At 39.7% G+C, this 24,342-nt stretch overlaps 1 protein-coding gene across 1 annotated transcript; it reads left to right on the top strand.

Annotated features, from left to right (window-relative positions):
- The first annotated feature begins 151 nt into the window (after nt 1–151).
- LOC133053614 (eukaryotic translation initiation factor 1A, Y-chromosomal-like) lies at nt 152–14,855 on the top strand. The gene is made up of 6 exons (XM_061138165.1): nt 152–167; nt 1,967–2,050; nt 8,923–9,026; nt 9,991–10,041; nt 13,790–13,871; nt 14,761–14,855. The coding sequence occupies exons 1-6, from the start codon at nt 152–154 to the stop codon at nt 14,853–14,855; spliced, it is 432 nt and encodes a 143-aa protein (XP_060994148.1).
- Nucleotides 14,856–24,342: the final 9,487 nt, after the last annotated feature.

Raw genomic sequence — 24,342 nt, 5'->3', positions numbered from 1 at the left:
TGCTGCTGCTAGGCGTGGCTGCGCTCCGATTTCTCGCGCGAGTTCTCAAGTCGGAGTGTGTAGGTTAGCTCCTTGGAAACCTCGGAGGATTACCTGCCAGCGGCAGCGGCACCGGAAGCTGCTTGGAAACAGTGAGCCTGCCGTTGCAGCTATGCCCAAGAATAAAGGTAATGACTCGGCTTCCTGGCACCAGGGTCTGCTCTGCCGCGGTCAGTGGTAGTTTCTCCATTGTGTGGTTGGCTGAGGTCTTTGAGCGGACTCCACAGTCCACAGAGGAGCTAGGAAGCGGCTCCTGCTTCCTCCCGCTCTGTAGACATAGCGGGATAATTTCCTCTCCGCTTTTGTCAGTTTTACACGGAGCTGAAAATACGATTAGTTTTGGATTCATGCCAGTTTAACTGCAGGCCGTTAGTAAACTGGCAGAAGGCTACTTTCGTGCAGCTGAGGCTTCGTCCCTGAGGCCTTCATCCCTTCCGAAGACTCTCCCTTAGCTGTTGTTTGTGACACACTGATTCTCTCTTTGGGTCTAGTAAATACTTGTCAGTAGTTTACTTTGTGCGCGGTTGACTACTGGTGAAAAGACTGCTTTGCAAACACGGAGGCAAAACGCTGTTGCACGTTTAGGTTCATGTCTGCCAGTTTACTTTCTTCTGCCTGTCACAAACCTTAACCTTCTTTAGAACGCACACATATCCCAACGTGTTCAGCCTTCTTATCCAGTAAAATAGATGCTGGCACTGTGTATTTCTATTTGTCTTTATTCTGAGTCAGACAGTTCACAAATAACCAGATTTGACAGTACTTCTGCTTGTAACTTCCAAAACGGTACTTCTGAGCTAACTGAAGCAGAGCCCTGGGACAGTCAGTCCTTGAATTCTCCTTTTTAGAGACCTGAGTTGTTCTTGTGTCATGTTTAATACTCTTGTAATGCCTCTTGGCAAACTGGAACTGCTAGGAGTGAGAATATCTCCTTCAGAGTAGCACCACATTTCACATTACACGAGAAGCAAACCTCTCTTCATTATTCATTCCTGACACTTCATGTTAGCTCTCAAGGCTTCCTTAAGGTTTGCCACATTGGGTCAAATTTTTCACCTTTGAGTTCAGTGCTCTCTACATTCCCCAAACCAACTGGCACAGCCTTTCTCTAGCAAGCAAATGTTTTCCTGCTAACTATCCAGGCAAATTCTAGAAACCTCTTTTTCATAATGTGTTAGGTAAATTACAAACCACTTCTACTTGTTTTTTTCTAATCTATTTAATTCACTTTTAGCTTACAAATAAGTGTACATTTGTAACAAGAGAAACAGTCCTTGTTTCCTCCTCTGTTTTTAGGAATGAAGTTTCAGATGCCCACATTGGGTTGTGTATCCTGAAGAGAATAGGACTGACTTTATGAATGCTGACTTAGTACAGCTTGGTGCTTAATAGATGTTCAATACATTTTTGTTAATGTTATCTTCAGTCCAGCCTTGGGTGGCTCCCATCTTCCTTCTGTGGGACTTTTAAACCAGCTGCTAACGCTCATGCCAAACTGAAGACGTTTCTACATATGATTTTTCAGTTTCCATTCCTTTACAGATATATGGAGTAGTCTTGGTTTATTAATTGGAAAGTAAATTGTGGAAGAGAATGTATAGAATCCAGGTTTAATTGGAAAGCATGGATAATAAAAATGCTAATGGTTATCTCTGGTAATGTGTTATGTGGTTGATATTAGCTGTTAAGCGATTTAGAAGAACGTCATTGGCAATTGGTAAGCGGCTAATCGGTAAGCAAGTTAGGTTAAATTGTAAATCTCTTTTGAGGTCTGTTAATATTTTCCTGCTATTTAAATGATAACCTGTTTGTTCCCCTGTGTTTTTGTAAAGTTTCAAAGCTTATGTTCGTTTGTTTTACAGTTGAGTTTGTAAACTATTATACAGATGATTAGATTTCAATTTTTATTCACTTTTTAATCACTTAGGTAAAGGAGGCAGAAACAAGCGTAAGGGTAAGAAGGAGAATGAATATAAAAATAGAGACCTAGTCTTTAAAGAAGATGGACAAGGTAAGAATTCTTTACTTATACCTTTTCTAGTAATGTGAATTTCACAGTTTGATCTGAAACATGTCTTAGTCATAATGCTGAGGAGTTGTCTGATAACTCCCTTGTTTTTCTTCATCTAAATGATTTTTATCTGCTTATGTGTTTTTCTTTTTGTTTTTTTTTTTGCTGTGCTGGGCCTTCTTTACTGCGCATGGGCTTTTCTTTCGATGAGGACAGCAGGGGCTGCTCTGTAGCTGCAATGCACGAGCTTCCCATCGGGGTGCCCTCTCCACTTGTGGAGCAGAGGCTCTTGGGAGACCAGGCTTCAGTAGTTGCAGTGCATGGGCTCAGTAGTTGCAGCTTCTAGGCTGTAGAGCACAGGCGCAATAGCTGTGGCACAGGGGCTCAGTCTTTGGGAGGCATGTGAGTTCATCCTGGACCAGGGGTCAGACCAGTGTCTGCTGTATTGGCAGGTGGATTCCCTACCCCTGAGCCACGACGGAAGCCCCTCGTATCTCCATCTTTTCCCCATTTACAGTGCCCTATATTTCTCCATAATTTCTGTATTAATTTATTGTACACTATTTCTTTTCTCATGCAGGTTTACAATGTGGCATTTCTGTAAACAAGGTGTCCTGTTTTTATTCTGTGGATAACCATGGTATAAATGACAGTGAATTGTAGTGTTTGGAGCAGAGTAAGCCTGGCTGCCAACATTGAAAATCGCCTACTTTTGCACTCATTTTTCAGTAGACTATGAGAAATCCATGCCAAGACCTCAGCCCCTCAGTACTCCAATGTCACTAGTGCATGATCATATTTAATAAAGTAACAGAATAGTTGACTCTCTCTTACTTGAGTAAGTGCAGACTAAAATAAGAGTAAAATAACTGACTGAAGCACTTACTTTTTCCCCTTTCATATTTAGCTAAGCCCACAGAGGAGATGAAATATGAGTGCAACTCCCATATTTTGTTTATAACTTAGACTCACTAATTTTCAGTGCTTTCTTCTATTCTTTCTTTTGGAACATGCACATTTTCCTCCTACCATTTTGTTTGTTTGTTTGTTTTTTTCATTTATTTTTATTAGTTGGAGGCTAATTACTTTACAGTATTGTAGTGGTGTTTGCCATACATTGGCATGAATCAGCCATGGATATACATGTATTCCCCCACCCCAACCCCCCCTCCCACCTCTCTCTCCACCCGATCCCTCTGGGTCTTCCCAGTGCACCAGCCCCGAGCACTTGTCTCATGCATCCAACCTGGGCTGGTGATCTGTTTGACCCTTGATAGTATACATGTTTCGATGCTGTTCTCTCAAAACATCCCACCCTCGCCTTCTCGCACAGAGTCCAAAAGCCTGTTCTGTACATCTGTGTCTCTCTTTCTGTGTTGCATGTAGGGTTATGGTTACCAGCTTTCTAAATTCCATATATATGCATTAGTATACTGTATTGGTCTTTATCTTTCTGGCTTTCTTCACTCTGTATAATGGGCTCCAGTTTCATCCATCTCATTAGAACTGATTCAAATGAATTCTTTTTAATGGCTGAGTAATATTCCATGGTGTATATGTACCACAGCTTCCTTATCCATTCCTCTGCTGATGGACATCTGGGTTGCTTCCATGTCCTGGCTATTATAAACAGCGCTGCGATGAACCCTGGGGTGCATGTGTCTCTTTGAGATCTGGTTCCCTCCGTGTGTATGTCCAGAAGTGGGATTGCTGGGTCATATGGCAGTTCTATTTCCAGTTTTTAAAGACATCTCCACACTGTTCTCCATAGCGGCTGTACTAGTTTGCATTCCCACCAGCAGTGTAAGAGGGTTCCCTTTTCTCCACACCCTCTCCAGCATTTATTGCTTGTAGACTTTTGGATAGCAGCCATCCTGACTGGCGTGTAATGGTACTTCGTTGTGGTTTTGATTTGCATTTCTCTGATAATGAGTGATGTTGAGCATCTTCTCATGTGTTTGTTAGCCATCTGTATGTCTTCTTTGGAGAAATGTCTGTTTAGTTCTTTGGCCCATTTGTTGATTGGGTCATTTATTTTTCTGGAATTGAGCTGCAGGAGTTGCTTGTATATTTCTGAGATTAATCCTTTGTCTGTTGCTTCGTTTGCTATTATTTTCTCCCAATCTGAGGGCTGTCTTTTCACCTTGCTGATAGTTTCTTTGTTGTGCAAAAGCTTTTAAGTTTCATTAGGTCCCGTTTGTTTCTTTTTGCTTTTATTTCCAATATTCTGGGAGGTGGGTCATAGAGGATCCTGCTGTGATTTATGTCGGAGCGTGTTTTGCCTATGTTCTCCTCTGGGAGTTTTATAGTTTCTGGTCTTACATTTAGATCCTTACTGCATTGGAGTTTAGTTTTGTGTATGGTGTTAGAAGGTGTTCTCGTTTCATTCTTTTACAAGTGGTTGACCAGTTTTCCCAGCACCACTTGTTAAAAGAGGTTGTCTTTTTTCCACTGTATATTCTTGCCTCCTTTGTCAAAGTCCTCCTAACATATTAAACTTTCTTCTAGGCGGGTCTCGTTACATACAGTTATGGACTTTAGCCCTAAATATTCCATCTCGTAAGAGCGAAGCCTTTCTCCTATGTAACTCCAGTAGCATGGTCACAGGAAATTTAACCTTAGCATTATACTGTCACTTGGTAGGTACTCGGTTCTAGCCCCAGTGCTTGCGCTTAGTCACATCTGACTCTTTTGAGATCTCGGGGACTGTAGCCCACCTGGCTCCTGTGTCCACAGGATTCTCCAGGCAAGAATACTGGAGTATGTTGCCATTTGCTTCTCCACAGGCTCATCCTGGCCCGGAAGTCTAGTGCGTTGTCTCCTTTGTCTCTTGCGTTTGCAGGTGGATTCTTCATGGCTGAGCCACTGGGCAAACCCCTGTTCAGGAATAGCCAGGAGCCATATGTGGATGTTGAAATGAATTGAAGTTAGCATATTGTTCAGTTCTTGTGCATACCTTTCTCTCAATTGAAAATTCTATTCTCTGTTGTTGAGCTGGTGTATATATAACCACCATAAACATTTGTCCATTTGTTTCAGTCATTTCCAGCACTTCATAACAAAGCCATGTAGTTATTCCTGCATAGTGCAAGTCACTAAACACACACACACACACACACACACACACGCTCAGGAACAAACACAAATATTTTTATTGATTATTTGAAACATGATGTGTTTCTAAAGATAATCTGGTCTTTGACCTTCATATTTTTTCCTTACGTTAGAAGTGTGTTTCAGGGCCAGTCTTTAAATTATCATTATCTTTTCTTTGTTCTTTTCTCCTGTGTAGCAGCCCTGAGTACTGAGCTGGGTTCATGGCCTGTGATGCAAGGGACTGTCCATAGTTGGAATCCCATTTACCTTTCAGGATAATGACAGATGAGACAAGAATCTCTTTGGGGGAGTTGTTTCTCAGTCACTAAGCCATGTCTGTGACCCTTGCGGGACCCCGTGAATGGCAGTACACCTGGGTTCCCTGTCCTTACCATACCCTTGCATTCGCTCAGACGCTTATCCCTTGAATCCTGTGATACCATCCAACCGTCTCATCTTCTGTTGTCCTGTTCTCTTCCCCTCCTGCTTTCCCTCCCACATCAGGGTCTTCTCCTTGCAGTCGACTCTTTGCATCAGGTGGCCAAAGTATTGGAGCTTCAGCAGCAGTCCTTGCAGTGAATATTCAGGGTTGATCTCCTTTAGGATTGACTGATTTGATTTCCTTGCTGCCCAAGGGACTCTGAAGAGTCTTCTCCAGCGCTACAGTTGATACACTTCAACTCTTTGGCGTTCAGCCCTCTTCATGGTCCCAACTCGCACATCCATACATGACTACTGGAAGAACTAGAGCTTTGACGGTACAGAGCGTTGTCATCAAAGTAATATCTCTGCCTTTTAACATGCTGTCTAGAGTTGTCATCGCTTTTCTTCCAAGGAGCAGTTCAGTTCAGTTCAGTCGCTCAGTCATTTCCAACTCTTTGCAACGCCGTGGACTACAGCAAGCCAGGCCTCCCTGTCCATCAGCAACTCCTGGAGTTTAGCCAGACTCATGTCCCTTGAGTCAGTGATGCCATCCAACCAGCTCATCCTCTCTTGTTCCCTTCTCCTCCCGTCCTCAATCTTTGCCAGCATCAGGGTCTTTGCGAAAGAGTCAACTCGTCACATCAGGTGGCCAAAGTATTGGAGTTTCAGCTTCAAGATCAGTCCTTCCAATGAACACCCAGGACCGATCTCCTTTAGTATGGACTGGTTGGATCTCCTTGCAGTCCAAGTGACTCTCAAGAGTCTCCTCCAACAGCACAGTTCAAGAGCATCAGTTCTTCAGCACTCAGCTTTCTTTACCGTCCTGTCTCACACATCCATACATGACTGCTGGAAAAACCATAGCCTTTGCCTAGATGCACCTTTGTTGGCAAAGGAATGTCTCTGCTTTTCAATATGCTGTATAGTTTGGTTGTAACTTTCCATCCAAGCGTCTTTTTATGTCATGCTTATGGTCACCATCTGCAGTGGCTTTCAAGGCCCCGAAACTAAAGTCAGCCACTGTTTCCACTCTTCCTTATGTATTTGCCATGAAGTGATGGCACCGCAAGCCATGATCTTTGTTTTCAGAATGTTTAGCTTTAAGCCAACTTTTTCCCTCTCTTCTTTCACTCTCATAAAGAGGATCTTTCCTCAAGGGTGCTGTCATCTGCGTATCTGAGATTATTGAATTTTTGCCGGCAGTCTTGATTCCACCTTGTGCTTCATCCAGCCCAGCATTTCTCGTGATGTACTCTGCATAGAAGTTAAATAGGCAGGTTGACAATGTGCAGCCTAGATATGCTCCATTTCCTACTTGGAACCAGTCTGTTGTTCCACATCCACCAGTAACTGTTGCTTCCTGACTTGCATACAGATTTCTCAAGAGGCAGGTCAGGTGGGCTGGTATTCCCAACGTTTTTGAATTGTGCACAGTTTATTGTGATCTGCACAGTCAAAGGCTCTGGCATAGTCAGTAAAGCAGAAATAGATGTTTTTCTGGAACTCTCTTGCTTTTTCCATGATCCAGTGGATGTTGGCAATTTGATCTCCGTTCCTCTGCCTTTAGAAAACCAGGTTTGAACATCTGGAAGTTCACAGTTCATGTATTGTTGAAGCCTGGCTTGTAGAATTTTGAGCATTACTTTGCCAGCGTATGAGATGAGTACAGCAGTGCGGTACTTTGAGAGGTTTTGGCGTTGCCTTTCTTTGGGATTGGAAAGAAAACTGACGTTTCCTGTCCCCTTGCCCCTGCTGAGTATTCCAAATTTGCTGGCACATTGACTGCAGCACTTTCACAGCATCATCTTTGAGGATTTGAAATAGCTCAGCTGGAAATCCATCACCTCCACTAGCTTTGTCTGTAGTGATACTTCTAAGGCCCGCTTGATTTCACGTTCCAAGATGTCTGGCTCCAGGTGAGTGATCACTCCTTGGTGATTATCTGGGTCGGGCAGATCATTTTTGTGCACTTCTGTGTATTCTTGCCACCTCTTCTTAATATCTTCTGCTTCTGTTAAGTCCATACCATTTCTGCCTTTTCTGGAGCCCATCTTTGCATGACACGTTCCCTTGGTATCTCTAATTGTCCTGAAGAAATCTTTTCCATTCTTTTATTTTCCTCTCTTTGCTTGCACTGGTCGCCAAGGAAGGCTTTCTTATCTCTCCTTGCCATTGTTTGGAACTCTGCATTCAAATGGGTATGTCTTTCCTTTACTCCTTTGTTTTCACTTCCCTTCTTTTCATAGCTGTTTGTAAGGCCTCCTCGAGAGCCATCTTGCATTTTTTGCATTTCTTTTTCTTGGGGATGGTCTTGCTCCCTGTCTCCTGTACAATGTCACGAACCTCTGTCTGTAGTTCATCTGGCACTCTGTCTATCAGATCTAGTTCCTTAAATCTGTTTCTCACTTCCACGGTATAATCATCAGGGACTTTATTTATATCATACCTGAAAGGTCCAGGAGCAGTCGCCTTTAATATCGTGGCTGCAGTGGCTGTCACTTTGATGTTTGTCCTTAGTAAACCTTTAGTAATGTACCTGCTTTATATTAACTGCCTGTTTCTTTCTCTATTCTGATGCCTGCGTTTGTCATTTAAAGTCAAGAAGACGTCATCCCGTGCTGGCTAATGCTTATGTCAGTGTCTTCAACTGACAGTAGAATCTGGTGGCCTCTTGACTATGCTTAGATAGAATTGTCTTTAAGCATTTGACGCTTTATCTTGAAATACTCTATTAAGGACTTTAGAATAAGCATCAGTGTGTCCTCAAGCAAATGTTCGTTGGTGATCAGCCTGCTGTTGCTTATCAGTAGAGTTAATGAGGGAAAGGAGAGGCAAGATTTTGCAAATATGCAGCATGAGAGGTTGCTAAGCCAGCATGTAGGGCGCAGTCTGAAGTGAGCCACTTTGGTGTGCAGAGGTGGAGCATGCAGTCGTGAAGACAAAGACTGAACTGATTTTCTCAAATTAGTGGATGACTTAAATATACCCAGTAGCGATAGCTTTTCGTGGAAATAACGTTTGTGATTTTGGATTAACTGCTTCACTTTTGTCAACTTTTACTTGCTCAGAAAACAAGAGGATAAGTGCATCAGTTTAGCTGAATGAGACCGTAGCCATTGCTTGAGAGCCTAAGAGTTCTCCCATTTTTGTGGATAACATTAATATATGTCCCCTGAGACAGCTCTCATTTGTTGTCATACTTGAACCTTTTGTTCTGTTTTAAATTATGGTTTGGTCTAAAGTTAGCACTCACAGTGAAGTTACCAACTTAATCACAAGTGTTGCATTTTTAGGAAAACTGGACAGTATGTTACGGTTTTGTTTTTCTTTTTTCTTTTCTGCCCCTTCCTAAGAGTATGCCCAGGTAACCAAAATGTTGGGAAATGCACGGTTGGAAGCAGTGTGCTTTGACGGTGTGACAAGGATATGTCATATCCGAGGAAGCTTGAGAAAAAAGGTCAGTGTGGAGGTATATTTTCCTTTAGTCCAAAGCTTACCTTTAAAACATTTATCTGTGCTTCCAAGTGACTGAATTTGGTGAATTCTTGAAGACTTCAAGAATAGTGATTTATATGGCAATATAAACGCATAAAATTAGAAAATGCTTGATAACTTTAATACTAGGACTTAGATTTAGAAAGAATGATTTGTGACACCTAGACTGGACTTATGCCAGAAATGTTTGCTCTTGCGGAAACAGACAGAGTCCGTGTATGAACCAAATGGAAATGGTAAGCCGTGAAAGAAAGAAAGAAAGAAAGCAAGAAAAATAAAACACCTGAAGATTATTTTTCAGACAACAGAAGTCCAATTGTTAACTAAACCTAACATTTGGTCCTGGGTAAGACTTTGCTTTGTGGGAACAGCTGTATGTGTTGTTAGGAACATTTGAAATTGGAACATGGTAGAGCATCTTATTTAGTAATTTTGGCACGTTGATTGACCATATTGTTTAAAAGTTCCTTCAACCCTACTTTTTTGGATTAAAAATCAGTTTTGTTCTCTTGAGTCATTCTCTTCCAGTTAGTGGTTTGGGAACCTGAATTGACGTCGACTGGTAACTAGATGACTGTATTTGTGTAGATGACTTATTTTCATTTGTTGAAAAGAACTGAAAATGTCCAGAGTGATTTGTGAATAAAAGTAATTCACGTGACAAAGAACTATGCTCTTGTACATTCAGATGCTCGTAGGCATGAGCACACACACAGATAATACACACATACATGCACATGCACACACAACACACACACAGACCACACACACATACACACACACACTCAACTGTAGTTTTGCTGTAATTCATTAGTAGATATTTCTCACAGACCGAATGAATTATATTTTTTGTATTAAGTATTGCTTTACATTGAACACTATTGTTTGCATTTTACATACAATATAGCATGAGTTTTCTTTTATAGGTTTGGATAAATTCTTCAGATATTATATTGGTTGGTCTTCGAGACTATCAGGTAAGAATTACGTGTAAGTGTATAATCTTGAATTTAAGAATCATTAATATCAGTATCTAGATGATGCAATAAAATGCATTTGACCTGTTCTAGCCAGTTATGAGTCTCATCCTTCTGGCATCCAAATTTGTTATGATCCACAGTGTTTAAGATGATAGGATTCTGGCTGGCTGACGGTACATGTGTTTTGTGGGAAGACTGGTTGTTTCTTTCTTTATTTTAAATATAATAAGTAATAAATATTCTCTTATAATTTTGGATAAATACTAGAGCTCATCCTTCTGTCCTTCTTTAAAGTCCAGGTGTATTCAGGCCTCTGTGCTAGGTTTTCAGTGATTCTGGTGCAGGCTGACGTTTTCAGTATTCTGCAGTAAAATGAGAAGGTATCTTCATATTTTATGATATATATTTCACAGAGCTAGATTATTCATTTTCCTTTCACTTGTCTTTTCCTTTAATTTTTGATGGCGCTGAAGCTCGTGGGATCTTAGATCCCCAGTCAGAGATTGAACCCAGAATACATCTGAGGAAGCCCTGAGTCCTTGTCATTGGACCACCAGAGGACTCCGCCCATTTTGCTTTTTAAATACTTTTGTAAACTACCCTTTGCTGAAATAGAACAGTAGCATATGAGAGTGATTTTCATTAGCATTATTACTCACTAAAAAAAATTTAGTAATTTATGTTGGGTTCTCAGTTGCAGTTTTTAAATTTCAAGGTCTCAAATCGCAGTTTGAGAAATCACTGCTGTAAGATGATGCAATTAAGTCAGGCAAAACCTCTAATCTCCAAGGGGGGGGGGTTTGGCTTGTAGGAGAAGGGTAAGACATAGACTAGGTCATTTAGAGTGTATGTTATAAATCTGAGATGAATGCTTAAAAAGCTACTTGTTAGTTGCCCGCTATGACCTCAGTGTTTGTACTAAGACTTGTGAGACAGAAGTCAAACCCATCACATGTGCCCAGTTAAATTTTAAGTGCAATAATTCTATTATCAGGTCATGTTTCTCTCTCTATTCTATTATCAAGTCATGTTTCCTGTAAATAATTAAGATGTGCTGATTTGTAAATTTCAGTCTTCTGTTTCCCTGTTGATTTTTTTGGTGTGATCATTCTATTAGTGATTAAAGCGACTTTTTTATCTCCACTAGTTTTCTTTTAAAGAATAAGTTTGTCTTGATTCTCTAGTGAAATATTCTTCACAATTAAAACGACATTATGCACACTGTTTCTTGTCTTCTTTTCACACATGCTACCCGAGGTAATGTCTCTGTTAAGTCCAGCTTGTAGGCTTTCTCAGTCATGCTTTGTATTGCCTACGTATTTTCTGGTATGTGAGCGAACACATTTTCCTTTTTCTTTGTACGTCCCATGTTTGTTCTTGTTTCTGTTTTTGTTGAAAACTCAAAAGTGCAAATATAACATGGTGAGACGGGAGATCCGATTTCTTCTCCCAGGGCTTTTTTCTTGCCATTGTTTGTTGAGTGATTTCTGAAACAGATTGTGTAAGGCATGAATCTTTTCCTTGCCTGTGGCCACTGGATGCTTCTTTATGACATCACAGACAGCCCGTGTTTGAGGTTTCATTAAAAACCAGCAGGCCTCTCATCCTCTGCATTCAGGCCCTGTGCTTGCAGTGGTATACCTTTGATACTAAGCCAGGCGACTGATAGCTCTTCATTTCAGGCTCGTGCAGAAAATCCAGGTGACTCGAAGCTGAGAGGTTAGGAGCATCCCTGAACTTTGATTAGTGTGTCTTCAGTCTTGATTCCACATATAAGTGAGGTCCTACAGTGTTTGCCTTCTCTGTGTGACTTGTTTCTCTTAGCACACTACCCTCCGGTTTCATCCTAGTTGCTCCAGATGGCAGGATTTATCTGCATTGGATGTTATCCCCTCATTGGTCATAACATTTGCAAATATTTTTACCGATCTAGTACACTGTCTTTTTGTAGTTGTTGTTGACAATTTGCTTTTCTGTGCAAAAGTGATTTAGTGTGATGTAGTTCCACTGAGTAGGTTTTGCTTGTGTTGCTTATGGCTTTGGTGTCGTATACAAAAAGCAAAGAGCAAGAGCGGCACTTGGTAGTTTTGCACTGCGTTCTCTTGCCAGTAGTTTGAGGGTTTCAGGCCTGTGTTTAAATTTCTGATCTACTTCAGGGTAATTTCAGGCAGTTTGTGGTGTAAGAAAGGCGTCCACTATATGTTAAGTATTGTTTTCCCAGTACTGTTTATTGGAGAGGATGTCTTTTCTATACTGAGATCTTGGTTCCCTTCATGGGTTTTGATTGTCTTTGAAAAATTTTATTTCTGAGTGATGAGTTTTGTCCCAAGAGTCCATATTACTGGTGAAATGCCGGAGACATATTGTTGGGACAGTTGTGTTTGGAAAGCAGGAAGTGTGTGTCCTCCAGCTTTATTCTTCCTCCAGGTTGCTTTGGTGGTTAGGATTGTTTGCGGTTCCATATAGCTTTGTCTCTGAAAATAACTGCTACTTGAATTTCTATGGGAATCGCATGGAATCTGTACATTACTTTGCGTAGTATGGACACATTACTACTATAACTGACTTTTGCATATTGATTTTATATCCTGAAACTTTACTGAATTTTTTTCCTTTGTATGTTTTTCTGATCTGGATCATCCATTTATAACCTTTCCATTTTTCATATGTGCTGAGTAAAAATATAGACTCTGTAAATGTGCATCATTTTCATGTGCATTTATTTTAGTTGAACTACATATAACCCCGGAAAGGAATGGAAAAATTGTTAGTTCCCAGTTTAATTCTTTGTTTCACGGGCAGTGTAACCACAATTATATTAATCCTATAAGGGATTGAGGTACTGACTTCAAAGTGATAGCCACAAACAGCTCTTCTGATTTTTAATCTGCTGTGGATAATTGCAAACCCTTGTTACTGAAATCATATTGTAAAGATAATAGCAGCACCCCCACTCTGTGGAAGTATCTTAGTACATTATTAGCTAATCTCTTCCCTACTGAGTTGCACTGAGACTTTTAACACAATACCTACATGTTTTTTTGTGCACATTATAGTTTGAGAAGTGTTGCTTTCTACTACACTGCAGTTTTATGACTGTGATATTTTCAGTTGCCTTTCTTTAGGCCTTTTCTAGGTTAATTGTAAGCATTCAGAATTGTTTGCTCTGTCAGTGACTGGGCGTCTTTAAAATGGAGAAAAGTGAACTTTGTTAGGGCAGTACTTCACAGGCATATTTGCATCAGAAGCACACAGAAGAGCTTTATAAACACACAAGGACTTCACTCCAAGCCTGTCAGGTTTTAGGAGAATATAGGTATCTTTTTAAATCACCACAAACAATGCAAATCAGTAAGATACTCTAAGAACTGTGGGTGATAGAAAGGTTTCTCTTGGGTAACAATACCATCTTCACTTAGAACTACAGTGTTAGAGAGTGAACAAGGACAGTAGTGCCACAGCATTCCCCCCCCCCCACCCCGCCCCGCCGCCGTGTTTCCTTTTCGTACTTTTGATTCAGTGCATTATATACATCATTTTCCTAGTCTATATTTTATTTGGTCATGCATGCAGACTTCATCACGAGGACTTGTGTGTGTGTGTGTGTGCGCGTGTGTGCGGATGATAGAAGGAAGGTGAGAGAATGGTGAGGTTTCACATAAGTGTGTTTATCTGAAAGTAATTTATGAGACAGCTGATGATTCTTTGCATAACCAATTTTGATCCTTCCTTGTTCTTCTCCAAGGATAACAGAGCAGATGTAATCTTAAAGTACAGTGCAGATGAAGCTAGAAGTCTGAAGGCTTATGGAGAGCTTCCAGAATATGGTAGTTATTATCAAAGATTTTACATTTCCCTGTCTTCTCATAGCATTTGCTAATTAGTGTTTAGGTGAAGCAGTTGTTTCAGGATTCTCTCTCTTTATGTATTTTTACAAATATGCTTCAATCCTCTTTAACTATGTGTTAAATACTTCAGTATATTAAGAACTTAGTAATGGATTATCTTCCTGCAGTATATTCTTTTGGTGGGGAATGAAAAATTTACGGGCTCTAGACTTATACATACGAGTTGTTAAAGGAATGCCTCTTAACAATGCTTAAGAGATTATATAGCTGGTTTCAGCTACTCGATGACAACAGTTATGGTACTGGTATTGATTTTTGTGGAGGAGTATTCAGTTTTTCTTCGTATACAGAGTACTGTTGTGGCGTTTTGTGGAGAGTGCTTTTAAAAGATATCCCTTTTATTTTTTGAAGACAAAAGTATTCCTCTAGTAAGCTTGGAAAGATGAAAATACTTCTAGTAACCAAAAAGAGGAAGTGCACTAAACGCACATTTTGGACATGATAGCAATTTTACTTACTCTATTAGAGTGCATTTTATTATCAAGTTATGTGGTTTTAAGTAAGAGTGAAGATTCTGATGACAATTAGGTCGTTTAAGAAATAGTAAGATAATTGGGAATCAGATCAATACTTACTTGGCAGTGAACTTCTTTTAGCAGTTTCATTGTGAGTTTGTTCTCTGTGATGTGTTTGCAGTTGGGAAGATTTTTCTTGGAATGAAACTGTTGAATCGAAGTTTGATTACAAGCAGTCTGTTGTACACTTCAGTGTTTTAGTAGTAATCCAGTATTGTTTCTTTAAATAGGCAATTAATCTAGTAACACCTTGATTTTATATTTTTAAGCGTATGCTCTTATTGTATTTTTAGTGGAACTTAGTGACACAGATACCTTTGAAACTGAAGATGATGATGAAATCCAGTTTAAGGACCCTGCAGCTGAGGGTGAAGACCCTGAGGTGTAAGTCAAGGCTGAACCGTGTGTGTGTATGCTTTTTAATGTTTTGTACATGAAAGTAGTCAGATCTTTTACCGTTTTAGGTCTCAGAAGGTTGAACACGTGAATATATATTGAGGCCTATGTATCCGTGAGTTTGAATATTCCTTAATATTCAGAATCCACCATGGCAACCTTTTTAAATTTTCAAAAACTTTATAGTTCTTTGGATCCTTGTTTGTTTGTCTTTTAAATCAGTTAGGTTTGACAGTGGGCACTCCATAATGAGCCTTTATTAAGCAAGGGGGTGTACAGTGATAGTATTAAGAAGTTTAGCAGACAGGTTTAAAGTGTATTGCCTCACAAGGCTGGTACATTAATAGAAGTAAAGCATGTTGAAGCCAGCTTGCTGAAGCACTGGAATTTTAGTTCACTGCAAAGCATTCTTAAAATGAAGGCCTGTTTTGTTGCCCGTGTATTTAGAGGTCACATTAATTGTCCTGTATCACTCTAGGACAAAGTTTTGGTTTGGAGTTTGTGGGAAATGGTTGTTTATCTTGGTAAGGAATTAGTGATGATAAGACTCCTCCATGTCTCACTGTTCTGCTATGAATGTATTTAAGTGAAAGTTTTATTGATTTGTATCTCTTGACTTTTGAGACAGGCCCATCGAGTAATTGGAATGACAGTATGGCTTATACTCTTGTAAGGCCTGTTAGACTTCTTCTTCTTTTGGTACTTCTGTGGTAAAAATGTACTGTAGAAACCAAACGTGCAAAAACATCAATGAGTGTTTGAACACCAAGGTAGAAGTTCAGAATTCCAGGAGCACATTTTAGGAAGTCTAAACCGGATCACTGCCCTCGGAAACAGATTTCAAGATCTTTCATTTACCAACATCCTTATTAAGAGCGTTTTCAGACACTGAGAGAAACTGAATTTTAAGTGGAAGTGAGCAATCACACGTTCACCTACATTATACAGTTTACTAGTTGCTAGTCAGTCTTTCGCATCTATTGTGTTCATACCAGTCCGTACTGTACTTTGATGGATTTTCAGATCATCTAGGAAATGAAACCAAAGCACTGCCCTGGTGGTCTAGTATTTTAAGATTTTCAGCATCCACTGTATGGATCACGGGTTCAATTCCTGGTTGGAAAAGAATGATCAGCAGCCTGCATGTCAGGGCCACAAATAACCATGAAAACCCAGGGCACTTTAAGCTTACTCACACCATGAATTAGAACAGCTGGATATGTACCTTTAATGCAGACAATTTTACCAGATTATTTTTTTTTACCAGATTGTTGCAGATTTTTAAACACATGATAATACTCTACTGATGTGAAAGTGAAGTCGCTCAGTCGTGTCCGACTCTTTGCAAGCTTGTGGACTATAGCCTACTAGGCTCCTCTGTCCATGTCAGTGGGGTTCTCCAGGCAAGAATACTGGAGTGGGTTGCCATTTCGTTCTCCAGGGGATCTTCCTGACCCAGGTATAGAAACCGGGTCTCCAGCATTGCAGGCAGACATTTTACCCTCTGAGCCACCAGGGAAGCCCAGTAATCTACTGATCTTGTACCCATTTTAAAGCACACCAGAAACAGGAGGTGAAAAAGGATTAGAAAAGTTGTGGTGCAATATCATTCAATGTTTTTTCATTTTTTCTCTTCCCAGTTTTGCTATCATTTTTCAGAGGCTCTAAAAGTTTTACATTTTTTTTTTTTTTAGATATTTCTGATGCTTCTGTCATTGTCTCTTATGTATTTGGAGTTACCAATTATGTAAAGGTTAAAGTGAACATCTTAAAGATGTCAGTTCAATTGTGGCTGAAGAAAACAAGGCAGTTTTATTTGAAAAAGTGGACCCGGGCTTTATAAATCAGTTGTAAATCAGAAAGTAGAAAATGGTTATATGCAAAGAAGGAATCCAGTAATTACATGTCTTTTAAATAGATGTCTATGTAATGATATCTTTGTAGTACATAGGTCGTTTGTAATGCTGACAACAAATTTCATAGAAATGCTGTCCTCTGTCTCTCAACATTTTGTTCAGTTTTGCCAGAGATCCCTTATGGCTCAATTAATAGTGTGGAGGTACAATTGACAAGTTACTTTCTGTGGTGAGAATGTAAAATGCACCAGTTGCATAGGATGTTCTATGAGACCTGAAGGTAGTCACGGCTGAGCTGGGGTTGAAGGCAAGGAATTGAAACAAAGGGAACACTTGAATACCAAGCGCCACAGAGTTAAGCCTTTCCTTAGTCTGAAAAGAGGACAGATTTCTGGAGCTGTGACTAAGCAGTTGAGTTGGGGAAAACACTAAAGACAATGGTCATGAAAAGAGTTTGTGTTATTTTGGAAATTTTGTTTAGGTTTATGTGTTCTTGTTGGTTTTGTTCTGTTTGTATTTATGTTTGTTTTGTTTATGTGTTTTATCTCGGAATCGCAGTTCTTGCCAGAGTCAGTTATGCTGGTGATGTACTAGAGTGTCACTCCTGTGATCAGATTGAGTCAGAGAATTTGATTTAGTACCGCTCTTCCCTTTTTTAGGAGAAGAAAGAACCCTAAACTGCAATTAAGATCAACAAGTTAATTTAAAACATTGAAAAAAGAATAGCTTGCATAACGTGCGATGTTCTCATGGAGATCATAGAGATACAGTGAAAACACATGGGAACTGAGAAAACAATCTGGTTGGTGTCCTTAACTTTAGTTCAAAAGGATTGATTTTCCAAGTAGTGTAGGAAGATCCTTTATGCATGATTAGAATTATTTTTTTCTGTAGATCTGATGTTCTTTTCACTTACAGATCTGAATTGAACTCAGAAGGTTGAGGATAATGCTACAGTTGGAATTTTGGTCATCACCTGCTAAGAAGAAGAAAAATTAAGTATGAATGTAGTTTGATGGGCCTTAAATAAACATGGTTTATTTTAATTGTTTTAAAGTACTGTATTTTTAAAAAAAACTGATGAAGTATTTTGAGTAAAATGTTAACACTTGCTTCTTTCAATGTAATGGAACTTAGGGGTAAAGACCACAAATTGTGCTGCAAAACACTGGAGAGGAAGAAGAAGAGAGAAGATTCCTCCCCTATTTTACCTCCAGTTAACGAATGTTTTGAATAAATTGCCTCAGCATCATATGCCCTCGTATGAACTCATCTGTTTGCAGAGTCTTTCTACGTATCCCAGTTATCTAGAGGTTTCTTGATATTTTTGATAGAATGTACATACAGCAAGGAGAACTATGCATTTGAGTTAATGCAAAGGGCTATTTTCTTATATACATTGCCCAAGTGTAATCTTATTGTTTGGTAACATATATTCTTTTCAAAACTTGGTGTTGCCACTATGGTAAGAAGGGCATTTCTACAGCGAAGCTTTCAGAAGACAGTTTGGAGTCCTAATGTTCAATACATGTGATTAGAAGTTGCAGAAATTTGACACTAAGTAATACTCAGTTTTCTAAACATTGAAAGTCTTGATCTGTATGTTGAAAGTGTTTTTACTTAGCATTTTAAATATTTCTCAACTATGACAACCATGAAGGATAAATAAGTAGATGATCCTTTACAGATAAAATATATTTCGCTCTCAAAAGTCATATGTGGTGTAACCAGATAGTGGTGAATTTGATGAGTAATAGAATCAAACTGTACGTGTGAAAATCTACTTCCATAAGTAAATTCTATGGACTAAGACTTTCGTAATTTTTTTCCCCTTAGCTGAGATAAGGGAAAGGAAGGAACAGCCACTGAAAAATACAGGAAATTGTTGCACTCAATATATTTTGGCCTTGCTTTATGTCACTGGTGTATTTGTGTGTGTGTTTTACGGCAATTTTAGATAGTCTCCTTGCTTTTAAACAGTGTGATTTGAAAGTATCCTCTGTAGTCAGAAGAAATGAAGTTCAGGGCTAGTTTAATGACCTCAATGGAACTTTACTGGTGTGTAGAGAGAGACCATTCATCAAGTAATTTCTGAAACTTATTTCTTTGGAGAATTTATAGGAATACACATTTAGATGGTTTCTGTAATATAAAAAAGGAGAGTCAACCTTCAGCTGGTTTCATTTCACTTTGTTAGAGTTTTCTTTCCCAAGATTAAAAACCGAGGGTGTATATAATTAATCCCAAGAAGAAGGCTCACCAATGTGATTTTGGTGCTTAATCTATGGACTTCCTGAACAGTCATATGCTGAATGTATTTGGGATGGAGGACTGGTTTTCATACTCTGAAGAAACAAACTTGAGTAGTTGACTTCATGGATAATCAAAACTTCCTGTTATTTAGGCTTTGTACATATCGGTCTTCAACCCTTTGCCAAAAATACCAGAATCTTCACACATGACATAGTGCAAAACTTGTCTGTGGACTTTCCCAAAGACATATGGGCCTGTCCAGAGATTTAATCGACACTCAGATTATGTTTGCTAGTTGTCATGGTCTGATTGTTTTAGGCTTGTTTGGTGTTTGGTTTTTGTTTTTATTTTCCTAAAACTTGTGCACTGATGCCCTAACCCCAGAAGATGATAATACTGGGGCCAGGCCCTCTGGGGTGTCATTATGCCACCACAGAGGAACTCATAGGAAATCAATCTCTGCTCTTAGCAAGCTAACCTCAGTGACAGAACTCAGAGCTTGCAAATCAGAGGAGGATTTTCACCAGAACCCTAACCCTACCAGCACACTGATCCTAGACTTCCCATATCTGGAACCAAAACGCTTGGTTGTTGAGAAGCCAGTTTGTAGTATTTCCATGTAAGAAGTTGAATAAAGGGAAACACTGGTGATGGCACTTTTTTTTTTTTTTTTTGCCATTTAGTAACTGAGGCCTAGTGTTTCATCTTGAGTTGCTTATGTGCAGTTTTCCATGGAAGAATTCTTTTGATACATGTCATATAGAAATTGTATAGGTAAATTGGACTCTGCGGGAGAAGATGAGGGTGGGATATTCTGAGAGAATAGCACTGAAACAAGTATACTCTGAAGTGTGAAACAGATCACCAGCCCAGGTTGGATGCATGAGACAAGTGCTCAGGGATGGTGCACTGGGAAGACCCAGAGGGATCGGATGGGGAGGGAGGTGGGAGGGGGATCGGGATGGGGTACACATGTAAATCCATGGCTGATCCATGTCAAAGTATGGCTAAAACCACTACAATGGTGTAAAGTAATTAGCCTCCAACTAATAAAATAAATGAACAAAAAAAGAAACTGTATGGGTAAATTTTTATCGGGCCTAGGAACTTTATTCACAATTGACTGTCCCACATTAATTGCTGCTTAAAGGTGAATGATCTCTTTTGTTTCCTCTCCAGTCACTTGAAACATTCTATAAGATGCCCTGGAGGTGAAAACAAAGTAGTATTTTAATGGACAGTTAAAATATTGACAGTTCCGTTTTGTGGGATTTTCGAGTGTGGGAACACAGTTCTTGGCACGGTAATTTGACACTACCCTCTTTCCAATCAGACATTTTTACAAAGGTTTAGAAAATATGCTGGACCATGAACTCCCAACACTGCAATTTCAGAAAGCAACCTTTTCAGTTTTAACAATTATTTTGATGGGAGGATATTAAATTTACACTATCGGGGTGGTTTCTGCCTTACATCAACAAGAGTCAGTCACCAATGTACACGTGATCCCGCATCCAGAACCCTCCTCCCACCTCACTCCCCAGAGAGCCTATTGCTCTTTGTTGTCCCAGAGCACAGGCTTTGGGTGCCCTGCATCATGCACTGAACTGGCACCAGTCATCTGTTTGTATGGTAATGGGCATGGATCAATACTATTCTCTCAAATCATCCCACCATTGCCCTGTCCCACAGAGTCCAAAAGTCTGTTCTTTCTATCTCTGTCTTCTGTTGCCCTGCATGTAGGATCACTGTGACCATCTCGCTAAATTGCATACTTACGCATGACTATACAGTATTTGTATTTCTCCTTCTTACTTTATTTTACTCTGTAGAACAGGCTCCTGTTTCACCCACCTCATGAGAACTAACTCAAATACATTCCTTTTCACAGCTGAGTAATAGTCCAGTGTGTATATATTCCACAACTTCCGGATCCATTCATCTGCAGTGGATATCTAGGTTGTTTCCATGCCCTAGCTATTGTAAACTGTGCTGTGATGAATATTGAGGTACATGTGTCTCTTTCAGTTCTGCTTTCCCTGGGGTGTGTGCAAGCAGTGGGATTGCTGGGTCAAGGTTCTTAAGAACTCATAACGGTTTATTGTGGCGCTACCAGTTTGCATTTCTACTAAAAGTGTAAGGTTACCTTTTCACTTGTCCAGCATTTCTTGCTTGAGGCGTTTGTGTGATGGTCATTGTGACCAGCGTAAGATGACACCTCATTGTGGTTTTGACTTACCTCTCTCTGATAACTGATGTTGTGCATCTTTCGTGTGCTCATTCGTCATCTCTATATCTTCTCTAGAGAAACGTTTGGTTAGTTCTTTTGCCCACTTTCTGATTGATTCTTTGTTTTTCTGGTATTGAGCTGCAGGAGCTGCTTATATATGTGGGAGATCATGTCTTGGGCAGTTGTTTGATTTGCTGCAATTTTCTCCCATTCTGAAAGCTGTCTTTCCACCTTTGTTTTAGTGTCCTTCACTGCGCAGAAGCTTAGAAGTTTAAGTAGGTTCCTTTTGTTTGTTTTAATTTCCATTATTCTGGGAGGTGGGTCATAGAGGATCTTGCTGTCATTTCTGTCGGAAAGTGTTCTGCCTATGTTGTCCTCTAAGAGTTTTATAATTTCTGGTCTTCCGCTTCGGTCTTTAATGTATCTTGCATTTGTTTTCGTCTGTGGGTTTAGAAGGGAATGAACGTCTCATTCTTCGCATGTGATTGACCCGTTTTCTCAGCACCGCTTGTCCAAGAGGCTGTCTTTCCTCTGTTGTATATTTTTGTCTCCTCTGTCAAAGATAAGGTGGCTGTGGGTGTGTGGCTTCACCTCTGGACTTCCTATTTTGTTCCATTGGTCTGAATTTCTGTCTTTGGGCCAGTACCTTGCTGTCTGGATGACTGTAGCTTTGTAATATAGTTCTGAAGTCAGGAAGGCCAGGTCCTCCATTTCCATTGTTTCTGAAGATTGCTTTGCTCATTGGAGGTCTTTTGTGTTTCCACACACATTGTGAAATTATTTGTTCTGGGTCAGTGAAACACACCATTGGTGGTTGGATAGGGATTCCACGGTTGAATCTAAGAGTACCTATGGTGACTGAATGTACCAACAGATCACGTTGGGTTGTATACTGATTGTCACTGTATTGATTTTTCCGATCCAAGAACATGGTACATTTCTTCATCTATTTGTGCCATGTTTGATTTCTTTCAACATGGGTTTTGAGTTTTCTCTACCAGATCCTTGGTTTCGTTTTAGGGAAATATATTCCTAAATATTTTATTCTCTTCATTGGATACTGAATGGGATTCTTTCTTTAAGTTCTCGTTCTCAATTTTCATTGTTAATGTATAGGAATGCAAGGGATTCCTGAGTATTAACCTTGTATCCTGCAACTGTTCTATTCCTTGATTAGCTCAAGTAATTTTCTGCATGCATCCTTAGTGTTCTCTTTGGAGGGTCATGACATCTGCTAACAGTTAGAGGTGTGTTTTTCTTTTTTTTTTTCTTTTTTGTTCCCTCCCCAGTCTGTATTCCTTTTACTTCTTTTTTCTCTGATTGCTGTTGCTAGGACTAATTTAAAAACTAATTCTAACGTGTTCTCATCTCAGAAAAGCTTACTGATGAAACTAGGGAGCACTGAGAAATGTCAGTTCTACCAGATTCCCACAATAAAATCAGTAAGAACATTAGGAGTTAGGGGCAAGGTTTTCTGGGGGGAAGGCAAAAACTGTTTAATTCTTTAGATAAATATGTCATAATCAAAGTAGTCTGGAATACTTGTAGTCTCTCCTTCAGTTTCAGAAGATTCTACAGCCCCAAGAGTAATGCAGGGCTTTGCAAGTGAAACCCTGAAACTCACCAAGAGCTCACCAAACTCTAGCAGGGCACGTTAGAGAAGAGGTGTTAATGTGCTCTTCAAATTTGTGAGCTTTATAACCAAATTAAAGAAAGGCAAAAAGAGCTTCAAGATGATAGTGCTAAAGAGCCTGCTGAAACAAATGCAGTGCACATGAATGGTAAACATGGTTAGGGCAGAGGAAGCATGAATTCTATTAACGGAAAATATGTTAAAATTTTCTTAGTGTCTGTGTAGAAGGAGAAGTCTCCTCAGAAATTATAACAAGGAAAACGTATATCATCTTTTAGAAAATAAAAAAAGAAAGTCCAGGTGGCTTCAAAGGAAATATAAAGAGAATATGCTCATAGCTGCAGAACAGAGAGCTTAGGGGCTAAAGGGGATGTATATATGAATTATTTTATATGTGTGTGTGTATATATATATATATATGAATTACATGAGTGACATGATGATTCCTAGGTTGAGATATTCAAAACACAAATTAGAACACTGATGCTTGGGATGTCTTGACCTCTTCTCCTGGTGGAACTATTGCCCATTTTTATTTTCTGATAAATTCATACTAATGAGTATTATTTCATCATGTGTGGAAGAATACCTATTTTATGTCTTTTCAACATTAAAGAATATTTGCTTGTTACTATGTATATATAACTACACTTCTATTTTCCACAGACTCAGTCTTTCTCTAAGGTTTCAGTTTTTGTATCAGTATTATTTTTTTAATTTGTATTCATTTTTTCTTTGCAGTGCCTAGTCTTCATTGCTGCCCAAGGGCTTTCTCTAGCTGTGGCAAGTGAGGCACAGCCTTCTTCATGTGGTGGCTTCTCTTGTTGCAGAGCACTGGCTCTATTTCCAGCACATGAGCTCATTTGTTGTGGGGCATGGACTCCTTAGTTGTGACCCATGAGCCTAGTTACTCTTCAGCAGGTGGAATTTTCCCAGACCAGCAATATAACCCACATCCCCTGCATGGAGAAGCGACTCTAAGATACTGGATCACTAAGGAAGTCCTGAACAAGCCCAGTCTTGACAGAAGTTTGATCTAGCATACATGAAAGACAAGATAAAGAATCCACCTGCCAATGTAGGTGACCCAGGGTTAGGAAAACCTTGGGTGGGGAAGATAGATCCTCTGGAGAAGGGAATGGCAACCCACTTCATTATTCTTGTGTGGGAAATCCAAGGGACAGAGGAGCCTGGTGGTGTATGGTCCATGGAGGTAAAAATGAGGTGGACTTGACTTAGTGACTAATTACCACTACTACTATCAACATGTGGCTTTTAGTAAGGGGGACAAGTTGACAGCTTTGTTCAAATGACTTTGGATGGAACGTCTGAAAAGTGGTCACTGCTTTTGGTTATTAAAGCTATCAGTAACTCAAAGACACTCCTGTACTATTGACTGGAAAAGCAAAATCCTTTATAATACTGTCTGTGTAGTTTTATAGTGTACTGGAAGATAATTCAGTCAGTCATTTATATGCACGTATGTAGTTCTCTTTGGAGGTCATGT

Source organism: Dama dama, chromosome Y, assembly GCF_033118175.1.
Source record: "Dama dama isolate Ldn47 chromosome Y, ASM3311817v1, whole genome shotgun sequence".
In the NCBI taxonomy this organism is placed as follows: Eukaryota; Metazoa; Chordata; class Mammalia; order Artiodactyla; family Cervidae; genus Dama; species Dama dama.
This window is presented reverse-complemented; position numbering and strand designations above follow the sequence as displayed.